Genomic DNA, 18,765 nt, shown 5'->3' with positions numbered 1-18,765 from the left:
GGATTTAGTTATTGGTGTTCATACAGAGGTGAATGAAAACTATTTTCAAAACAAGAGTGATGAAAGCATTGCAAATACCCATTTTGGGCAATTTAGCAGCAGCAATAATAGTTTTAATCTTTAAAAACTAATAATAATTGATCAGGCTATCTCATAAGTGTGTGATCATGTCCTGTCCTGTCCGTCTGAGGTGTCCACGTCACTGTAGGATGTCCTGAGCTACTTCATGTGACCACCAGGTGGCAGTGTCTGCTTCCAGGTATTTCATAACAGAATTCTATTATTTCTGTTTGTACTTTTCTATTTAGGGAAGTCTATTTCGGCTCTTGTAAACAATTAGTCTTTGGATGTTGCGTATGCGTTTAACACACCGCCAATTGTGTCATCGCATCTTGTTATGCATGCGTGTGTCCACCACTCCTGAGTTTCCATCACTGTGATCCACCGATCTAAAGATACGGATCACTGTCCTATTCAATTACCAAATGTGAACAGGCAGTCTGGAAGCAAAAGCATTTCTGCATGCAGCTGTGCACACGTTAACTCTCAAACATGAGTATATAAAAGACAGAGAAGAGCAGCGTGAGAAAAAACTTACTTTATTAAAACTGACAAAAATGTAGAAATATGTTGTTAATTTACAGAGAACATATGTCAATACTTTTACATAGTTGACACTTAAAAATAAACTTTATAACAGGTTAAACAGTATTCCTTTATTCTTGTATCATTTTTTTTACTTGCCTGAGATTTCAACTCGTTAAGATTGACTTAATAACCGTATACGTCCTGTGTAGGAGCTACATAATAGAGATGCACTTTGTAATTTTTCAGGTTTTAGGTTCCAAACAGATCAGAATTTTAAACACTAAAACAGTCGTGTGAACTGACCAGTCACAATCCCTCACTTCTGGGACTGAGAAGAGGGATATTCAAAGAGAGGATCTTCATTTTGTTTACCGACATAATTAGGATTAGGCTTGTGTAAGTGAGTCTCAGTGAAGGCAGCAAAAACCCCTACCAGTCTCCTTAAAACTACCAAAGCAACAAGGCCCCAAGTCACGCCAACAAGGCTTCTTAATTCGTTTTAGTGTCTCTTCTCCACTTACTTTGTGTGTATAAGCGTTTTGTGTCTTCTTAGGCACAGAAAGGCTGCGTATAAACGTACAAATCTTGTCACATTAAAGCTCCCGGCCTACTTTGCACACATGCCAACAGCCGTCTTGGAAAAGTGTTGCCACGCAGATTAAACCCAATAAGGGAAACATAACAGTCAGTTCAGACACGTATATATAGTCACAGTACTGGCAAAGGGTGGTGTTTGAACTGATGCGTTGTAACTGTACTGTGTTTGACCCTTCGTCTTCATGTCTGGTACTGCATGGACAGGAACCTAGAAAAACACAAAGGGATCAGTCAGTTAACATGACTGCAGAAAAAAAGGGAAGTAGATGCAAAAGTTAAAGTGAGAGGAGTCATTCGGAGTTGTTTACTGTGTTCATGGAAACAACAGCAATCAGAACATTTGACCACGTTACCAGGAGCCTTAAACTGGGAGTCATGCAGCTCTACATTTATTACCATTCAACAGTTTGGGTTCACCGAGACAATTTCATGTTTCCCATGAACACTTTTATTCATGTGCTAACATAACTGCACAAGGGTTTTCTAATCATCAATGAGCCTTTCGACACCATTAGCTAACACAATATACAGGGATGTGATTTTTCCGCGAATTCGCGGAATTCCGCTTTTTTCAGGGATGGGAATTTACCGCGGATCCGCGGATTTCCGCCGATTTCATTTATTTGAACGCTGATTTCACAAGTTTGAACACTTTATTGTCGCCGATACTCCCGCGCGATGGTAACGACGTTAACGATAGCTTGTTAACGACAATTGTAAACGGCCCAGCGATTGGAAGTTGTCAATTAATTGAAAGTTGACAACTAATCAAATAATCATTGCACCTCTGTGCTAGTGTTTCAGTGATCCAGTATGCACAACAGCAGAACTCTGTCTCTGACTCTTAAGCAGCTAAATCTAATTTGGCCATCATTGATTTTATTCTTTACAACAAAATGTCTGCACTGAAAAGGGACCATTTACACTCATTATATATCTTACTGAGGCGCTATCACACAGAGAAAAGGACAGATTTAGAAGATTTAGTTTTGTGCAGTTTTTAAATGAAGGGTGTTATTAAATAGGACAAATAAATGATGAGCTTTTGAGAATTTAGTAAAGTGTTCAATACATTTTTTGTGGTAAAAAGAGACCTAGTTTGTTAATCGAAAGAGACTAATTTTAAATGCTTTCATGCACGACTAAAGGTGACCTTTAAATTATGAGAATAAAGAATCTGAGAATTTATCCAACTGCCTCTGTTAGACAATGCTAACAATAGTGTTCTACCAGATACAATGATGTTATATAGAAAACTATCAGTGGAAAGAGAAATGAAAAGTTGGGAAAAAGAGCAGGAGAATAACGTGCAGCAGCAGGAACAGAATGGGGACTCTCTGTTAGGAATATGTGCCCTAAAAGTTTGCTCCAGTCCCTGATATGTTAAAGCCATGTTACTTTATCGTCTTTATGAGACTTTACCAGGTATTGCATATCCTTCTTATATTAGTACTAGTAGCATTTTGTCCACTTTGGCTTTATGTTTATGCTGTGCAACTTGTAAATTTCCTTTTCCTAATCTTCTCTACAGTTTTCTTTCCTTTGTAAACACTTTCTCCTGCCCACAGCTCTGTCCTCTGCACACCAAACTCCCCCAGTACCTTTACACTCCCCCTCACCGTACACCGTTCACTTCCGTCTCCCCCAGGGCCTCTCCTCCTCTACCTCCCCCCAGCATACGTCTCCTCTCCCAGCCCCTCCCGACTCTCCACAGCCTCAGGTGCCTTAACCTTCCTAATTCACAGACGTTCTGTTCCTCTGTCTGCTCTTGCTTCACCTCTGTTGCTACCTCCACCTGTTAGCCATTTCTTTGGCTGGAGTCCTCCACCTCTTCCCCCTCCACGCCAAATTCTCCTTCCTCTCCCCCACCTTCCACCCCACCGCATGAAATGTTGACCCTGTGGCTGGTGTCTCCTGGTACTGGGACTGCTTGCCAAGCTGAATGGGTAGCCAGACCGTGTGTGTGTGTGCGTGTGTGTGTGTGTGTTGGGTCACAGCGTGGGGATTAGGTGTGTGTGAGTGATTGAGGGTGACAGCGGCCCTAGCATTAGGTGCCCTGTGGCAGATTTCGTAGGCCTGTTTTAGACACACTAAGCTGGATTTACCAGCAGCAGTGTGTCAGCAGTGATGCAGCCTGCCTGGACCTCCTACAGAACACACACACACGCACACACACACCCACACATGGGACCCCAACCATCCACCTGTAGCCTGTCTCAGCTGTGCTAAGATCCAGTTTGTCTCAGTTCATTTTTTCTTTCCTTCTCATACCAGTTTCAGCTAAAATCATCACTCACTTCTGTTAGGTTGTTATCATTTTGTCACACTACTGCAAATATACTGAGACACAATGTACTCTGTGATGCATGCAGGCCACTGTAGCATGCACTAAGCATTACCTACACCTTGACCCCCAAAACAAACAGTAGGGTCAGTCATGCCAGCATCTGTGACAGAGGAAAGTCTGAATAAAATGTTTTTTTTCCCAGTGGAACCCCTGCAATCTGTGCAATGCAACCTTTCTTGGGTGAACTTTTATGTCCACAAATGCGCTGCTGTTTCATTGTATCCCTTTGAAGAAAAAAGCCCAAAATGGAGGAATCATTTTAGTTCATATTGTTAAATGAAACACTAAGAGTTGTGGTTTAAAGGCCCCTGTGGTGCAGTATGCAGTCTGTTCCCTGATCAAAAATGTTGTAAGTCTTGTTGGCGAGTTAAAGAGCTGCAAGTGTTCTGATAATGATTCTGCTTTTTCTCTCTGCCTCTTTCTGCAGACGCTTCCCAGCTAAAGTTATTTTTTCTATAAATGGTCTAACAAAATTCTGCAATGACTTCAGTGGGAAGTTTTTTCTTTTTTTTTATTTCCAGAATGTTCTTTTAAAGGTCTGAGAGCGTTCTCTAAAGACACTGTAAACAACATGGCGGTTATACCCTAATGTTCTTACCGCGTGCCTGAACGTTGCATTGAGAATGTGCTTTCGCTGGAATCATATAACATTGTAGAAATGTTTTATAGAGGAACATACTTACAACAACAGTCTCAAAACATCAAGAGAATATTGCGGGCAAAATGTTCAGACATCACATTCTAGGAATGTTTTATGAAACCCATTCTGTCACTTGAAAACATTTTTTGAATAGAAACAGGCAGAAGGAGAGTGCATCAGTGGATAAAAAGAAGTATAAGGGGTGCTCTTCAGGATCTAGTGGAAAAAATCCATTCAAACAGCAAAGAGAAGAGAGGTCCGAGGCACTCCGAGTACCTCGAAGTCCTTTAATAACTCATGGACGGCAAACATTTTTTGAATGTTGGTTTGTTTTTCTTTAATGTTCATGTATCTGTGGCCCTGACAACATCCTTAAAACATCCTCTGAATGTTGCTGTTTATATTTTACGCTCATAGGAAAAAAAATTTTAAATTGTAAATGTCCCCGAAACATTCTTTGAACGTTGGATTTCAAGGTTTTATTTCAAACAATATTAGAACTTGTAGGTGATGTTACCCCGTGTTGCAGAAACAACTAGCTGGGCCTAGTTGAAAAAAAAAAAAAGCTCAGGTAGGTTTAGCATTGCACTGAACACATGCTAATGTACAGTTAAATGTAAAGTGTTTTAGAGTTTAGCCTTTCTGTAACCCTTTTCAAAGTCACATTTTCTGCACCTGACTATCGCTTGCTTTTCCTGCAAAGTGCGTCTTTGTGCACCTTGCTTCAGAAGTGAAAAGAAATTGTTGCGATGATTATGCTCCAGCTGAGTTGCATGCTGGGTATATTATTGTGTATGTGTGGTCACTTTGTGTGAGGGTATGTGAGGCCACTGTGTCTGCACGCACATGTACTGATGCTCGATGTGTGTTTCTTTCTGACACTTGTGTGCTGCGATTGTTTATGTGCACACCTTTGTCCGTGTGAGTGAGTGTGTGTCCCGGTGTGTGTGTGCTTACTCCCAGATCTCTGTTACAGCGTGTCCATTGTGAACAAGAGTGTTGAGCAAGATCCTGACCCACCGGCGGGTACTAATCACACGCATTCCTCGGGATTAAACGGCCAATTAACAATAAGAGAGCCATTGTAGCCCTGTCTCCTTTTGCGTCACAGTTAAAAGGTTTTGTGTGTGTACGTGTCGCGGCGAGTGCGTGTTTATGCGCGCGAGTGCATGTGCTTTTGTGCGTGCATGAAGGCAAGGTGCTTTATTGCTGATCAAAAAGGACTCTTTGTGTTTCTGCGTTGGAGTTGTGCGATTCTTTGCCGCATTGCATGAGGTTTAATTTAACATGAAATCTACGGCTGCATGACTTTAAACAATAAATGTATAAAATGAGTGCAGTGGAGCAGAGTAGAGAAGTGTGCTGCAGGTGCTGCATGTTAAACAGTGGCTGAAAACTACAAAATATGTGTTTCACTTTCAAAGATGCAAGTTAAACCTGGGCCTGTTCTGACAGCGCTGAAAGGTCCACCTGCTTTGTTACATTTACATCTTAATGCAAATGCTAGCCATCTTTCTGTTCGGCTCATCAGCGGATGCATTTGTGTGATGCTGTGCGTGCAGCGTGTCTGCACATGAGATCTGCGTGCTTGCTTGAACGTGTACAATATATAAATGGCGTCTTCTTTTCGATAGCTGTGTGTGTGCATCGGGTGGGTATACGCATCAGTGTGGCACGTGTCGGAGTGTGGCCGAGGATTAGCGAGGCTCAGGGCCTGTTGCTCCACTTCCATGATTACTACTGCTGTCTACTGCCATATGGGGCGGCAGGGGGGCAGGGGGGAGTGCAAGCTACTGTACCACACACACACACACTCCAACTCACCCCCACCCACTACCACCCCCACCAATAATGTCCCCCTTGCCCACCACACCAGCACACACATGCTCACAAAACATGTCCAGAGGGCACACACACACACACACACACACACACACACACACACACACACACACACACACACACTCACATAAAGCAGCATATATGAAATCATGCATGAATGCACATATGAGCTTTGTTTTAACAAGTTCAAGATTTTGTGTGTGTGTGTGTGTGTGTGTCATGCATAAATCTATTTACACAGGGGATTCACATTTCTTCCTACATTGTAGATCAATACATTTTAGCGTGAAGCCTTCATTTAAATAACGAGTAAGGAGACTAGTAGTTAGAGTTAAGGTAAACTACAGTCTCCAGTCCTCTGACGTGATGAGAATTCCACTGTGTCGATAAACGTACTCGTCTAAATTATTTTCTGTACAATTTGATGCATTTTTTGTCTACACAACCAGCTGGATTTAATTAGATTTTAGTCTTTTTGAACACATATGCTGCAGTAAATTTGAAGCACTGCCTGTTTTACACTTTTAAATCAGTGTTGTTTTGATCGGCCTTACAGTTTAATTTCCAAAAAAATAATGCAGTTTATTTTCAGACTCCTAAGAAACAATCAATTGTTGGTGAATTAGACGTAATCATTTCACTTCAAATAAAGGCTGTGGAAACTATTTGCTGCCAGACTTTGCAGCTCAAAATGTTCATGGAGCTGCTTCATGATGCATGGAGCTTCTTCATGGGGGTATACAAGTGTTTAAAGCACTTCAGGTATTAAAAAAACACTTTTATTTTGTTTGAAGTTGGTATCTGCACGTGCATCTCTAGTTTCTCAGCTTATACTGTTACAAGTGTATGAGTATGAGGACATGAACAGGTGTTAACATGCTAAACCCCCAGACAGTAGCCAAGGAGGGATAAATGATGACAGTTAACACACACACACTCGGTGTACAGACCCCACCTGCTGCTGTCTGCAGTAGATTAGAGGTCTGTCTACCCGCAGAAGACAGCAGGACACACACATGTACGCATCAGGGGGTCTGCAGTCTGTGAAATTGATCAAGATGTTGGCCAGACATTTACAGATGAGCTCATGGTCAGACTGAGACTCCCTCTTCTGTCAGATACACTCTGGTCCTGCAGCCAGGACTCTGCAGAGTGATACCCTGAGCTGTAGATTTTATTTCATTCTGTCCAGGCTGACCTGTCTTGCCGTAATGAAGTTCATCATATAACACCTCTCAGTGTGGGGAGGAACTAGTGACTACAGGCTATTCTTACAACAAGTAAAATAGTCATTTAATCATCACTCAGGTAGCTAATTTCCTGTTTGAACGCAGCTTTAGTTTGCTGTAAATTTACCACAGAAAGGTATAAATCTGTTTGTTCCTGCTGCAGACATTAATATTGTCTTTACTGACAAAAGCTCTGTTTTCAAAAAGTATCTTAATATAACACTGGCATGAATTAGAGTTTTTTTTAAATGTCACAAATAAAGCATAAATACAGACATATTTATGTTTTTATTTATGATGTTTATTTTAATATTTGGAACCATAAATAAGCATATTAGTTACCATATATAATTAATTACCCTATGTACATGCACTACCATTCAAAAGTTTGGGGTCACCCAAGCAATTTTATGTTTTTCCATGAAAACTCACACTTTAATTCATGCGCTAACATAACTGCACAAGGGTTTTCTAATCATCAATGAGCCTTTCATCACCATTACCTAACACAATGTAGCATTAGAACACAGGAGTGATGGTTGATGGAAATGTTACTCTGTACCCCTATGGAGATATTCCATTAAAAATCAGCTGTTTCCAGCTGGAATAGTCATTTACCACATTAACACTATCTGGACTGGATTTCTGATTCATTAAATGTTATCTTCATTGAAAAAATGCTTTTCTTTTAAAAAATAAGGACATTTCTAAGTGACCCCAAACATTGAAAGGTTAGCGTAGAAAGATGTGAAAGTACCATATATATGTGTGTGTGTGTGTGTGTGTGTGTGTGTGTGTGTGTATGTATATATATATATATATATATATATATATATATATATATATACATACACACACACACACACACACACACACACACACATATATATATATACATAATACTGGTCAAAACTTTGGACACACCTTGTTATTTTATACATTGTAGATTAATACTGAAGACATACAAGAATGAAGAATACATATGGAACTATGTTGTAAACAAGAAAGTGTTCATCTTCAGTATTAATCTACAATGTAGAAAATAATACAAATAAATAAAAAGTAAAAAGCATTGACTGGTAGTTTATATAGTGTATTTAATCAATAGTGTGTTAATTGTTAGCTACTTGCTATCAGCAATATGTGTATGTGTGTGTGTGTGTATATATATATATATATATATATATAATAGAGCAATTTGTGCAAGTCAGATGCACAGCAAACATCTAGCAACATTGAAAAGCAAACTAAAGACGGATTACTGTTCTATTTACAGCGTGATCCTACTGGTTATATATATATATATAGCATTTATACACTTGCATGTAGTTTGTCCTTATGTAAGCGACCACATCCTGAGTTTATCTTTAGCCTGGATGCATGACAGACTGCTGACAACCCAGATCTTTGTAAATGGACGCACATACACACCAGCCTTTGCTCTTCTCTGCACTAATGGCATGTAATGGCGCTCTAACAGGAGGACCATTCAGGTTAACCTACAACCCACGCAGCATGGGACCTTCATTTCATTTGGTCCATTGTGTTGCAGTGGATGTAAGAGAGACACATGGTCTGGCCCGGACTCACGCAGAGTAATCCTCACATCACTTAAATGAGGAGTTAACACACACTGACCTCGATACAGACACACACACCAGCATTTTACACCAATATACAAACTCAGCAAACAGCAGCAGTGTGATAAATATTTTTAAAAACTGAATATTATCAGTTGTTAATGGCATTCTACATGAATAGATTGACTTTTAAATCTAAAAACATGACAAGCAGCACAACACTGACAGTGAGACCCTCAGAAAGCTCAGACTGGGTCCGTCCCAACGCCCCTCCCATACTCCCCCCCTTCCCCATCTGCTTCTCTCTCTCTTCTTCCACTTATTTCTGCCTTTTTTTATCATCGCACTCCTCTACTCTTCCTTCCTTCTACTCCACCCCTAACTTTCCTCCCAGTCTGTCCAGTTATAATTTGAACCTCCACCAGTCCCTCACAGTAAAGCCACATTCCTTCCTTCTCGCTTGTGTCTTTCTCTCAGCCTACTTGTCCGTCACACACACACTCACACACACACACCTCACTGTGGCTCTGTCTACCAACGCCGCTCCTTCCTGCACCATAATGTTCAGTTACCTTATCAATAGTGATTGATCCAGCCACAGAACTGAAGGTCCTGCTCTGTGTTCCAGTGCAGTGAGCGCTCGGTTCTCTCCATCCAACCTTCCTCTGTCAATCTGGCCACAAACCCCTCTTTCCTCCCTTTATCCCGAGGTAAGATACTTACTTTTCAGATAAAGCATATTATGATAAATCGGCTGAACTCTGTGCGTGTGTGTATGTGTGAGTGTGTAACTGTCACACCCACACACACACACACACACACACTATAAGCACACAGTGTGCACACAGACATACAAAAATACAGTGTGTATCGAACAACATGATGTCAGAGGTACTTAACAGCTGGGAATGATGTGTGTGCAGGGTTTTTGTGTGTAAATAATGCATGGGTGTGTGCGTTTTGGGTGTTTTGGGACATGATGTGTTTGGGTTTATGTCGTGTCACAAATCACTCAGTAACAGAGGCCTGAACATAAATAAACCTTCCTCTTCTCATCATCAGCCTCACACAAGCGAACATGGGATTGGTATCAAACAACAAATATTGGTTTTCCAGTCATGTCAGCAGGGGAGCATTCTGGGAAAATGTAGTAATTGTTCTCGAAACTCACGAGAAACAAAAGAAATTGCTTTTTCTGTCAGTATAAGGCTTCAGGAGAATTTCATTAGAATGATTGTTCGGAAGCTCTGATGGAGTCAAACTTCATTTCATTTCCAGTTTAAAATCCTTTTTCATTTGTGATCCTTCGGAACGGCTGGACAACAGTAAACAGGCCGATGAAACGCTCAGGATCACTCTGATACACGTACATGCACTGACCAGATGACTGAGGAAGATTTCATGCCTGGGTCTTTTTCTCTTTTTTTTGCTATAATTGTCCAGAATTAATGAGTTTGCTTTCAGACTTCTTAGTTCATCGAAGGACGTTTGCTAATGAAATAGGACGAGACAAACAGAGGAGCATATGGACAAATGTTCCCCAACAAAGCAGGATGGAAGTTAAGGTCAACAAGGGGAATAAAAGAGTTTGGAGAAAATGAAAACTAAATGAAAATACAATGGCAGTGTTTGCCTTTGGGACACGTATGCGTGCTTGCTTCAAAATGGGATGTTTATGAAATGCTGTGTGTGTCCCTGTGTGTGTCCCTGTGTGTGTGTGTGTGTGTGTGTGTGTGTGTGTGTGTGTGTGTGTGTGTGTGTGTGTGTGTGTGTGTGTGTGTGTGTGTGTGTGTGTGTGTGTGTGTGTGTGTGTGAGAGCAGGAGTATAGATTAGATGTACTAAGCCTCTTATGTGATGCTTGTCCTTAATTTGCTGCTGCTCTGGGTCCTAGTGCATCCAAACTACCAGCAGTCCTTCATCACAGAGCAATTTCCACACAAACAACCTAGAAAAAAATCACTTGTCATGCAATAACAAAATACTCTGCCTTCATCAAGAGCATTAAAACATAGTGCTTATCCAAGGTCATGCCTGTATAATTAAAAAATAAACATGTTTGAAACATGAGATTAAACTTTGCAAGCTAAATTACTTGGAGGACAAAAAATGATTAAAATATACAAATCTGAATAAATTAAACAAGCAATCTGATTTCTACAAGCAATGTCTGTCTAATGAAAAACCGCGACTGCAGAGTTGCTGGTAACTTTTTAAATGGTTCTTTATAGGTAAAATAAACTTAATTATTTACAGCCCAATGAACAAATCACTGTGTTTCTTTGTATAGTGTGACTGATGTGTGTAGAGTGTAATTCTCACAGAAATGTAAGGTATCATTTGCAAACTTGCAAAGTAGGTCTGTTCAAAATCTATAATTATTAGCTTTCATTGCAGGGCTTTGAGCAATCTGAATTAAGTTGGGGGTCTTTGAGGATTAAGCACATATTTTCCTGCATTCTGGGAATTTTTATGCATCAATTTATGCCTTTTCTGCATCAGTTTATGGTGGAAATGATAAAATTTATGTAAAGAAAACACAGAATTCAGGCAACATGTGGAAAAAAAAAGAAATAATGGAATGTATATGGGTTAAATTACATGAGCCGTGTGAGCTTAGGATGTGTGTTTTTACTTTTTGCAGTTAAAAACACAATTCTGAAGAAATAAGAGGAAAAAATAGGTAGTGTTGCATCTGGTGTAATGTCTGTTAGTATGGAGGTCCTCTGCTTCTTGCATTGCCCCCAAAATCTACGTCTTTGAGCATTTATATCCTACCTTTAAAATATTTTTCATTGAAGCAACATTTGATATATGAAGCCAAAAAATATTGTTTTTATTTATTTAGCATGTAGAAATGCCACTTTTAGGCCTCCTGTATTCAACATGAAATAAATATTTTCTTTCTAATGCTATTTTCATTTCACTATGTAGACTATAGCTAATGACTCTACTGCTATCTTACCATAAAATTTAAAATGCTTTTGAAAAAAAATGCATTTTTACAATAATTCAAAGTTCAAAACATTTTTTCTTGTCGTCTTTTCACCGTTTTGACACAGCCTTTTATCTGAAACACCTCCAACTGCTGCTATTTCGGTGTAAATGTGTACAATAATAAGAATAATGCTACATTATAAAACACAGAAGAAGAAGAAGAGTCTCAGACACGCAGGTGCGTGAAGAGGGCGCGTGCACGGCCGTGTGTCACGCGCCCTGAGGTCTCGTTGTTCGCCCTGTTTTTTTTTTTTTCTTTCTGTCAGTTGGAGGTCTCGAGACATTCCTGTCGTCCCAACGGTCGGCTCGGCTAGCGGCTAGTTAGCTTAGCAAAAAGCTGCCCCAGCCACAAACAACTAAACAACACATAAACAAACAAGGCGTACCTGGATATGGAGCGAGTGAAGCGTCCACTGAAGACACGAAGTATCCCCACGTCCACAGCACACACTCCCACACACCCACAGAGGCCTCCAGCTGCCGCCCTCCGACAGCTAACACACCTGAGCAGGTGAAGACATTTTATTCGACATTTCGTTTTGTTCAAACACGCCGGTAAAGTGTCCCCGTCGCTCTGTGTGTGTCTTTATATCTCCGCTTTGGCTTTACAGAGCCAGATAAACCCCTTATACAGTTTGGGCTGTAGCTACATGGGTCTGTGCGTGTGTGTGTGTGTGTGTGTGGATTTTAAACTATAAGAAATCCGATTCAATTAACAAGCGCAGAGAATCGGCTTTGGACACTGTGAAATTGTCTCGCCGCAGAGGATGGCACAAACTAGGAGACACACAGCCGGCTAATAAATACACACCGGGGCTGACAACACAAACAAAACGCAACAGAGGAGGTGATAATTGTGTGGAAATAAACGAGATATGGACGAATGGTCAAAATATAGGCTAGTTATGAGTAGTTAGAGAGAGACTGCAAAACAAATTTGGAAGAGCTAATGCTATGTAGCTATTCGACCTGTAATGAGTTCTTTCCAAGAATGAATTATTTCAATGCAAATAGGTAAATGAAAATGTTAGGTTGCATTTTTTTCAGGGATATTTTATCCTACTTGTGGCCGATTTGAATTCAAGAATACTCTCCCCGCTGTAGGGTTTATTACCAGCTCCTCCATAACTTGGTATATCTAATATCAGTGAGCTACATGATGAATTTATGATCTGTTATAAATTGTGTAAATCAAAGAAGATAACCGAATTTAAGCTATCACGTTATTATTATTATTATTATTATTATTATTATTATTGTTATTATTATTATTATTATTGGCTATAGAGAATGGATGGATGGATGAATGGGCCGGAGGGAGCATGTTGGGGATCACAAGGGGATTTAATAGCAGAACAACGCGGTCTTTGTGCTGCCTTTAATCCGGCCTGTACCCCCTTCTCCGCCTCTCAGTTGTTCTACCTCTACCTCCACATTCAGGCAGCAGCGTCCAGCTATTCTAAGGAGGCCAATTTTTTTTTAATTGTTCATATTAATAAACGATACTTTTTGGGAAAGATTCAGACCGTAATTAATTGGGGCTATCATCCACTGAGGTCAACTTGTCAGGGGCCTTTATGAACAAGAAGACACTTAAACGCCTTTTTTGTTGTTGTTGCTGGTTTTGTTTTATTTATTTATCCTTAACCTGTGTTGAATCAACAAGTGTCTGCTGCTGCTGCGAACTAATTCGCCAGCATTAAACTTTAAACAAATTTAAATGCAAGAGGCGCAACTCTAGAAGACGAACATTTTCGTGCAAAACTACCATCCTAAGCACAAAAGGCTTATCGTGAATACATGGTGAATAAAAATATGTGTTGGCGCAGGCGTTTGTATAAGGGAGGGAGGGAGAGAGAGAGAGCGAGAGAGAGAGAGAGAGAGAGAGAGGGAGGGAGGGAGGGCTCTGGGTGTCTACTTGGGTAAGAAGTTACTTCTAATTAGCCAGTCTCTTCTCACTCGCCTCACTTGTCCACCCTGCAGACCCACATCCTCTTCTCCGGGACCAGGGACCGCCACGGGCCTCTACACTTCCCATCACACGGCAGACCAGGAGGCGTTGCTTTTTTTTGCCACCGTTTTACCTGGCGACGTATAGGTGCGCACCGCAATTACGCACGACTTTTGCTGGAGAAACTGCGGGTCTCGTTTAGTCAGTCGGTGTTATTATTAATGTGGTATCTTTATTTGTAGTTTTGTATTGATTTGAGTTGTTGTCGCATTTCTTATCTGAACAGAAGAAGCGTTAAAATAGGCGCCCAAGTTGTTAAATCTGGTTTTACGCACCAGGTGAGAACAGGTGTAAAGGCGCACGGCCGTTACTCGTGCGCGTAGAAGCACAGGTGCCTGGCTCCACGGGCACAAAGTCAGAGGACAAAGAAGGGGGAAGGCCGGCACTGAGCACATCAAAAACAACAACTAAGTGACAAACAACCCAGGAAAAAGAAAATACAGCGGGAGGGAGTGAGAGGACAAAAACGAGAGAGAAAGAGAGAGAGAGAGAGAGAGAGAGAGACACCCCCCTGGAGACTAGTTAGGAGACCCGGCCCCCGGTCTGAGAGAAGGAGAGAGAGAGTGAGGGAGTGAGGGAGTGTTTTAAAGCCGGCAGGAGGCATGATGTCCTACATTAAGCAACCCCATTACGCCGTGAACGGGTTAACGCTGTCCGGCCCGGGCATGGATCTGCTCCACTCCGCTGCCGTTGGATATCCCAGTAAGTAAAAGCCTTTCACATCTGACTGTATGTTTTGAATTTATTTAAACACGTCCTTTTATTGTTGTTTAAAGTGAAGAAAAGAATCATTCTGAATTGCTAGACGTGAAGGAATTCAAATAAAATAATGTTCAAAGCTTTCTTTTGTGTAAAACGAGTTTTTAAAAAAGTCACTTTCATTTCGTTTTTAACTGTATCTGTGAGATTAAGCGTCATGTGTATGAATATATGTCTCTGATTCTTCAGCTATCAGAACATGTGTTCACTTGACCTATAAGTTCAGCGGATTATAGAGTCAAAAAACAATGAAAATGTGTGTGAATGGAAACGCAGCCTGTTCTCACACCGAATTAAAACTCCAATCTGTTGCTCTTAACATGTAACCTATTTATAAAAGGACAGTCATTGTGTTTTATTTGGTGCCATGATGTTTTTACAAGAACAAACACCTCCTGTATTGTCTGGATGTTCTGATCAGCATCTGTCATCTCCGAGAGGAGAGTTTGAATGAAACGATGCCGAGTTTTGGCACCGATGACAGAAGACGAGTAACACAGACTAAGAGAGTGAATCAACCAAGTTTGAAGACTTTTTATTTATTTTTTTAAATTCAAATTCTAGCATATGGAGTCACATTTCGTTCCATTGCTTTTAATATTTCGATTTGAACAGTCCCACTTAGGAATATAAAACAATAATATCTGATTGTATCGGTTTATTCGATCCAATAAAAATGAATCGATCATTAAGGCATTGTTTGTCTCAATGGCACATTTTCCCAGGATTATAATATTAGATGCCGATTAAAAAAAACTGTCACTAAAATGTATTAAACTTCATGTGGTGTTTTGCAAAGGCAATTCTGTAGAATTATATGTACAAAAATCGACTTTGTCTGACTGCTCACTAAATGTAGTATATTTATGCTGCAAACCCAAGACAAAGCACTAAAATCATTTACGTGGAAACTAGTATAATTTGATTATTTTGTGGCAATTTTAGCAAAGTCTCTTAACAATATATTAACAGCGAGTGAACCTTTGTAATATTTTTCAATCGCTGCGTTAAATTGTAAGAATCCATCTTTTTTAATGAGTTAAATGTTTAGACAAACACCGATAAATGGCATTTAAGGCTATAGGCCTTCAGTAAAGTTTTTTCTTTCGAATCTTTTAAATATTGACGTAATTTAAACAATTCTTAATAATAATAATGATTATAATATTTTTTGTAGGCACCCCACGTAAGCAGCGTCGGGAACGCACCACCTTTACTCGTGCACAGCTGGACATCCTGGAGGCTCTGTTTGCCAAAACTCGCTACCCAGACATCTTCATGAGGGAGGAGGTGGCCCTCAAGATCAACCTGCCCGAGTCTAGAGTCCAGGTAACACATTACAGAGGATTATATAATTTCAGACATATTATTTTAACAAACTGACACGTACAGATGTCTGGCTCTGTGAATGTGTGTGTGACAGAGACATACACGCACAGAAAGGCAGAGAAAAGTAGCAGACAGCTGTTATATTTTTAGTATTTATTTGCTGCTGATTTTTAACCTCTCCCTCTCTGTTGCACCCAAAAGGTTTGGTTCAAGAACCGCCGTGCAAAGTGCCGTCAACAGCAGCAACAGAGCACAGGCCAGTCCAAACCCCGGCCCCCTAAGAAGAAGGCTTCTCCTGCTCGCGAGGCCAACACCGAGGCCAGTGCCAACGCCACCAATGGACCCTACAGCCCTCCACCCCCTCCTCCAGGCACCGCCATCACCCCCAGCTCCAGCTCTGCCAGTGCCACGGTGTCCATCTGGAGCCCAGCCTCCATCTCTCCGTTGCCAGACCCCCTGTCTGCCTCCACCACCCCCTGCATGCAGCGCACCACCACCTACCCCATGACCTACACCCAGGCACCAGCCTACAGCCAGAGCTATGCAGGCTCCTCCTCCTACTTCACTGGCCTGGACTGTAGCTCCTACCTGTCTCCCATGCACCCGCAGCTGTCAGGCACCGGAGGAGCCCTGAGCCCCATCACAGCCTCCTCTATGGGCGGGCCCCTCAGCCAGTCCCCCGCCTCGCTGTCCTCCCAGGGCTACACAGCAGCCTCGCTGGGCTTCGGGGCCGTCGACTGTCTAGACTACAAAGACCAAGCTGCCTGGAAGCTCAATTTCAATGCCGCTGACTGTCTGGACTACAAAGACCAGAACTCCTGGAAGTTCCAGGTCTTGTAAATAACAAGAAGATGGGAAGTAGGGAGGGTGGCTGAACAAGTGAGAAATCAGACATAATCAAAGTAGGGTGAATAACCCAAGATTGCTTTTGGTGTGTTTTAGAAGAAAGGAAGAGAACTTGGGACACAGAAATCTTTAATCATATCAGCTGAAGAATGAATCAGATGAAATATTCTCTTAGTTTTTATTGTTTCAGGAAAACATTTGTGGAGGTGAACTGATCTGTTGATGCTTGGCTTGTAACAAAGAGATGACAGTAGCGTTTGAAACAACACAGAAATCAGCCTTGAAATCAAGGAATGGCCACGTATGGAAAGCAAGACTGATATATGTACAATGAAATCAGATTAGCGAGAAAGAACAAAAGCTTTAATTTTCCTGCTCAGTGGATCAGAAAGTCGAAACCAGAGAATTTTCAGTGAACTTGCAAAACAAAGGAGGTCACTTGTCACATGTTAACTGCATCCCTTCAAGCAAGACTCATTAGCTGTTAACAGAAATTAGTACAAATTGGTTTGATGAACAAATCTGAACTTAGAAACTGTTGGAAAGGCTTTGATTTGGACCAAAATAGAAGCACAACTTATCTTTTAAAATGCCACAGCACAGCAACAGTTACACCTTCAGTAACCTATGAGTTGTCTGCATGACTGACGGCCTTCAACTCTTGTGTTAAAGCACATGAACTGATGAGAGCCCAAGCTTATGTAATTTCTTCCTTTTAGACTTTGTCTTGTATTTTCCTTGATGTCTTTTTTTTTTTGCAAAGCTGCTTTTTTTATCAGCTGACTCGAGAAGCTTTGAGACAAACAACTCAGCTAACCCAACCTGACACCCAACAGAGGTGTCTTTACAGGGAGGCCACTAATTCAAAATAAATAGCAGACACAAGCTGATGGTTCCCAGTAGCCTTGTATGATATTGACCCTCTGCAGCCTGCGTGTGATACAAGCGGAGGGGTTGGAGCTGGTCACTCCAGTGACTGCAGTACAAACCTGTTGCCTTTGAGCATGGTTGTAGTCATTAGCAGAATGGCTCGTACATTGCTAGTTTAATAGGATCACTTCCACACCGTTTGGGCAACAATGGTCACACTGTGTCTGTTGGCAGCCGAGCAATGTTCCCCCCACTTCATCTCTCAGTAGTTGCATGAGGCAAGCAGAGTGTTGAAGCAGTTCTTGAACTTTGTCGTTAGCTTTTATCGGCTGATGAACTGCTCCAGCGAGGTATTTGATGGGAGAGAAGACTGCACCAGAGAAAGGGAAGGGATGGAGCCGCCATGCAGCTCCCCCTTTGCACAGAGAGTTTGGTGCCTCTCTCAGCTCCAACCTGTAAAGACGTGATGGGTACCACTTTATGTGTTTGATGTTTCATTTGATTTTATTTTTTGTATTAGACTTTAACAACATTATGTTTCTTTTAAAATTTGTGAATTCGTTTAAGTACAAATTGTGGTAATTTGTTTTGAAGTTGATATTATTATCAGTATTATTACTATCACCATGAGTATTATGTCTTCAGCTGACATGGACATTGCTAATATACTTTTTTTGTTGTTGTTTTGTAAATATTAAAACTTGAAAATGCAATCATGTCTGGTATCAGCCGTGTGTTGTTACGCAGGCGCTCCACCCAACAGACACTCTCTTTCTCATATTTTTTTCTTAATTTCTAGAAAACTGCCAACTTTTTAATTTTTGTTTATATATTTTTTGGTTTCTGCTTCTTCTTCTTTTTTCAAACTCAGGGGTCTATCCAATAGAAGTAGCAGGAATAATAGGACACAATGCTATTTATGCTTCTTAATCATTTACTGTACTTTCATCTTTTGCATAATAATCTTCTCTGCTTATTTTTCTGACATGAATTATTTTGTATGTTTCATTTGTCTCCCGTGTTTGACCAGTCTCACCACTACCATGCTAGAGAGCTATGATGTTTCTGAGACATTAAACGACTTCGTTAAAGCTCTGGGGTCACTGTGTTCTGAGTGTTTGAAGTGCTGAAT

The 18,765-nt window shown here is 40.9% G+C and overlaps 1 protein-coding gene and 1 long non-coding RNA gene across 2 annotated transcripts; one reads left to right on the top strand and one right to left on the bottom strand.

Annotated features, from left to right (window-relative positions):
- Positions 1-583: 583 nt before the first annotated feature.
- Positions 584-12,402, bottom strand: LOC127536754 (uncharacterized). The gene is made up of 2 exons (XR_007945947.1): positions 12,205-12,402; positions 584-1,393 (listed from the first exon to the last, which is right to left on the bottom strand). It is a non-coding gene; the product is annotated as an uncharacterized LOC127536754 (long non-coding RNA).
- A 1,387-nt stretch (positions 12,403-13,789) lies between these two features.
- LOC110952881 (homeobox protein otx5-like) lies at positions 13,790-18,728 on the top strand. Its single transcript, XM_022196629.2, has 3 exons — positions 13,790-14,531; positions 15,766-15,917; positions 16,119-18,728. Exons 1-3 carry the CDS (start codon positions 14,432-14,434, stop codon positions 16,755-16,757), a joined length of 891 nt encoding a protein of 296 aa, XP_022052321.1. The 5' UTR covers positions 13,790-14,431; the 3' UTR covers positions 16,758-18,728.
- Positions 18,729-18,765: the final 37 nt, after the last annotated feature.

Source organism: Acanthochromis polyacanthus, chromosome 13, assembly GCF_021347895.1.
Source record: "Acanthochromis polyacanthus isolate Apoly-LR-REF ecotype Palm Island chromosome 13, KAUST_Apoly_ChrSc, whole genome shotgun sequence".
NCBI lineage: Eukaryota > Metazoa > Chordata > Actinopteri > Pomacentridae > Acanthochromis > Acanthochromis polyacanthus.
Note: the sequence above shows the minus strand (reverse complement) of the source record. Positions and strands in the feature narration are given on the sequence as shown.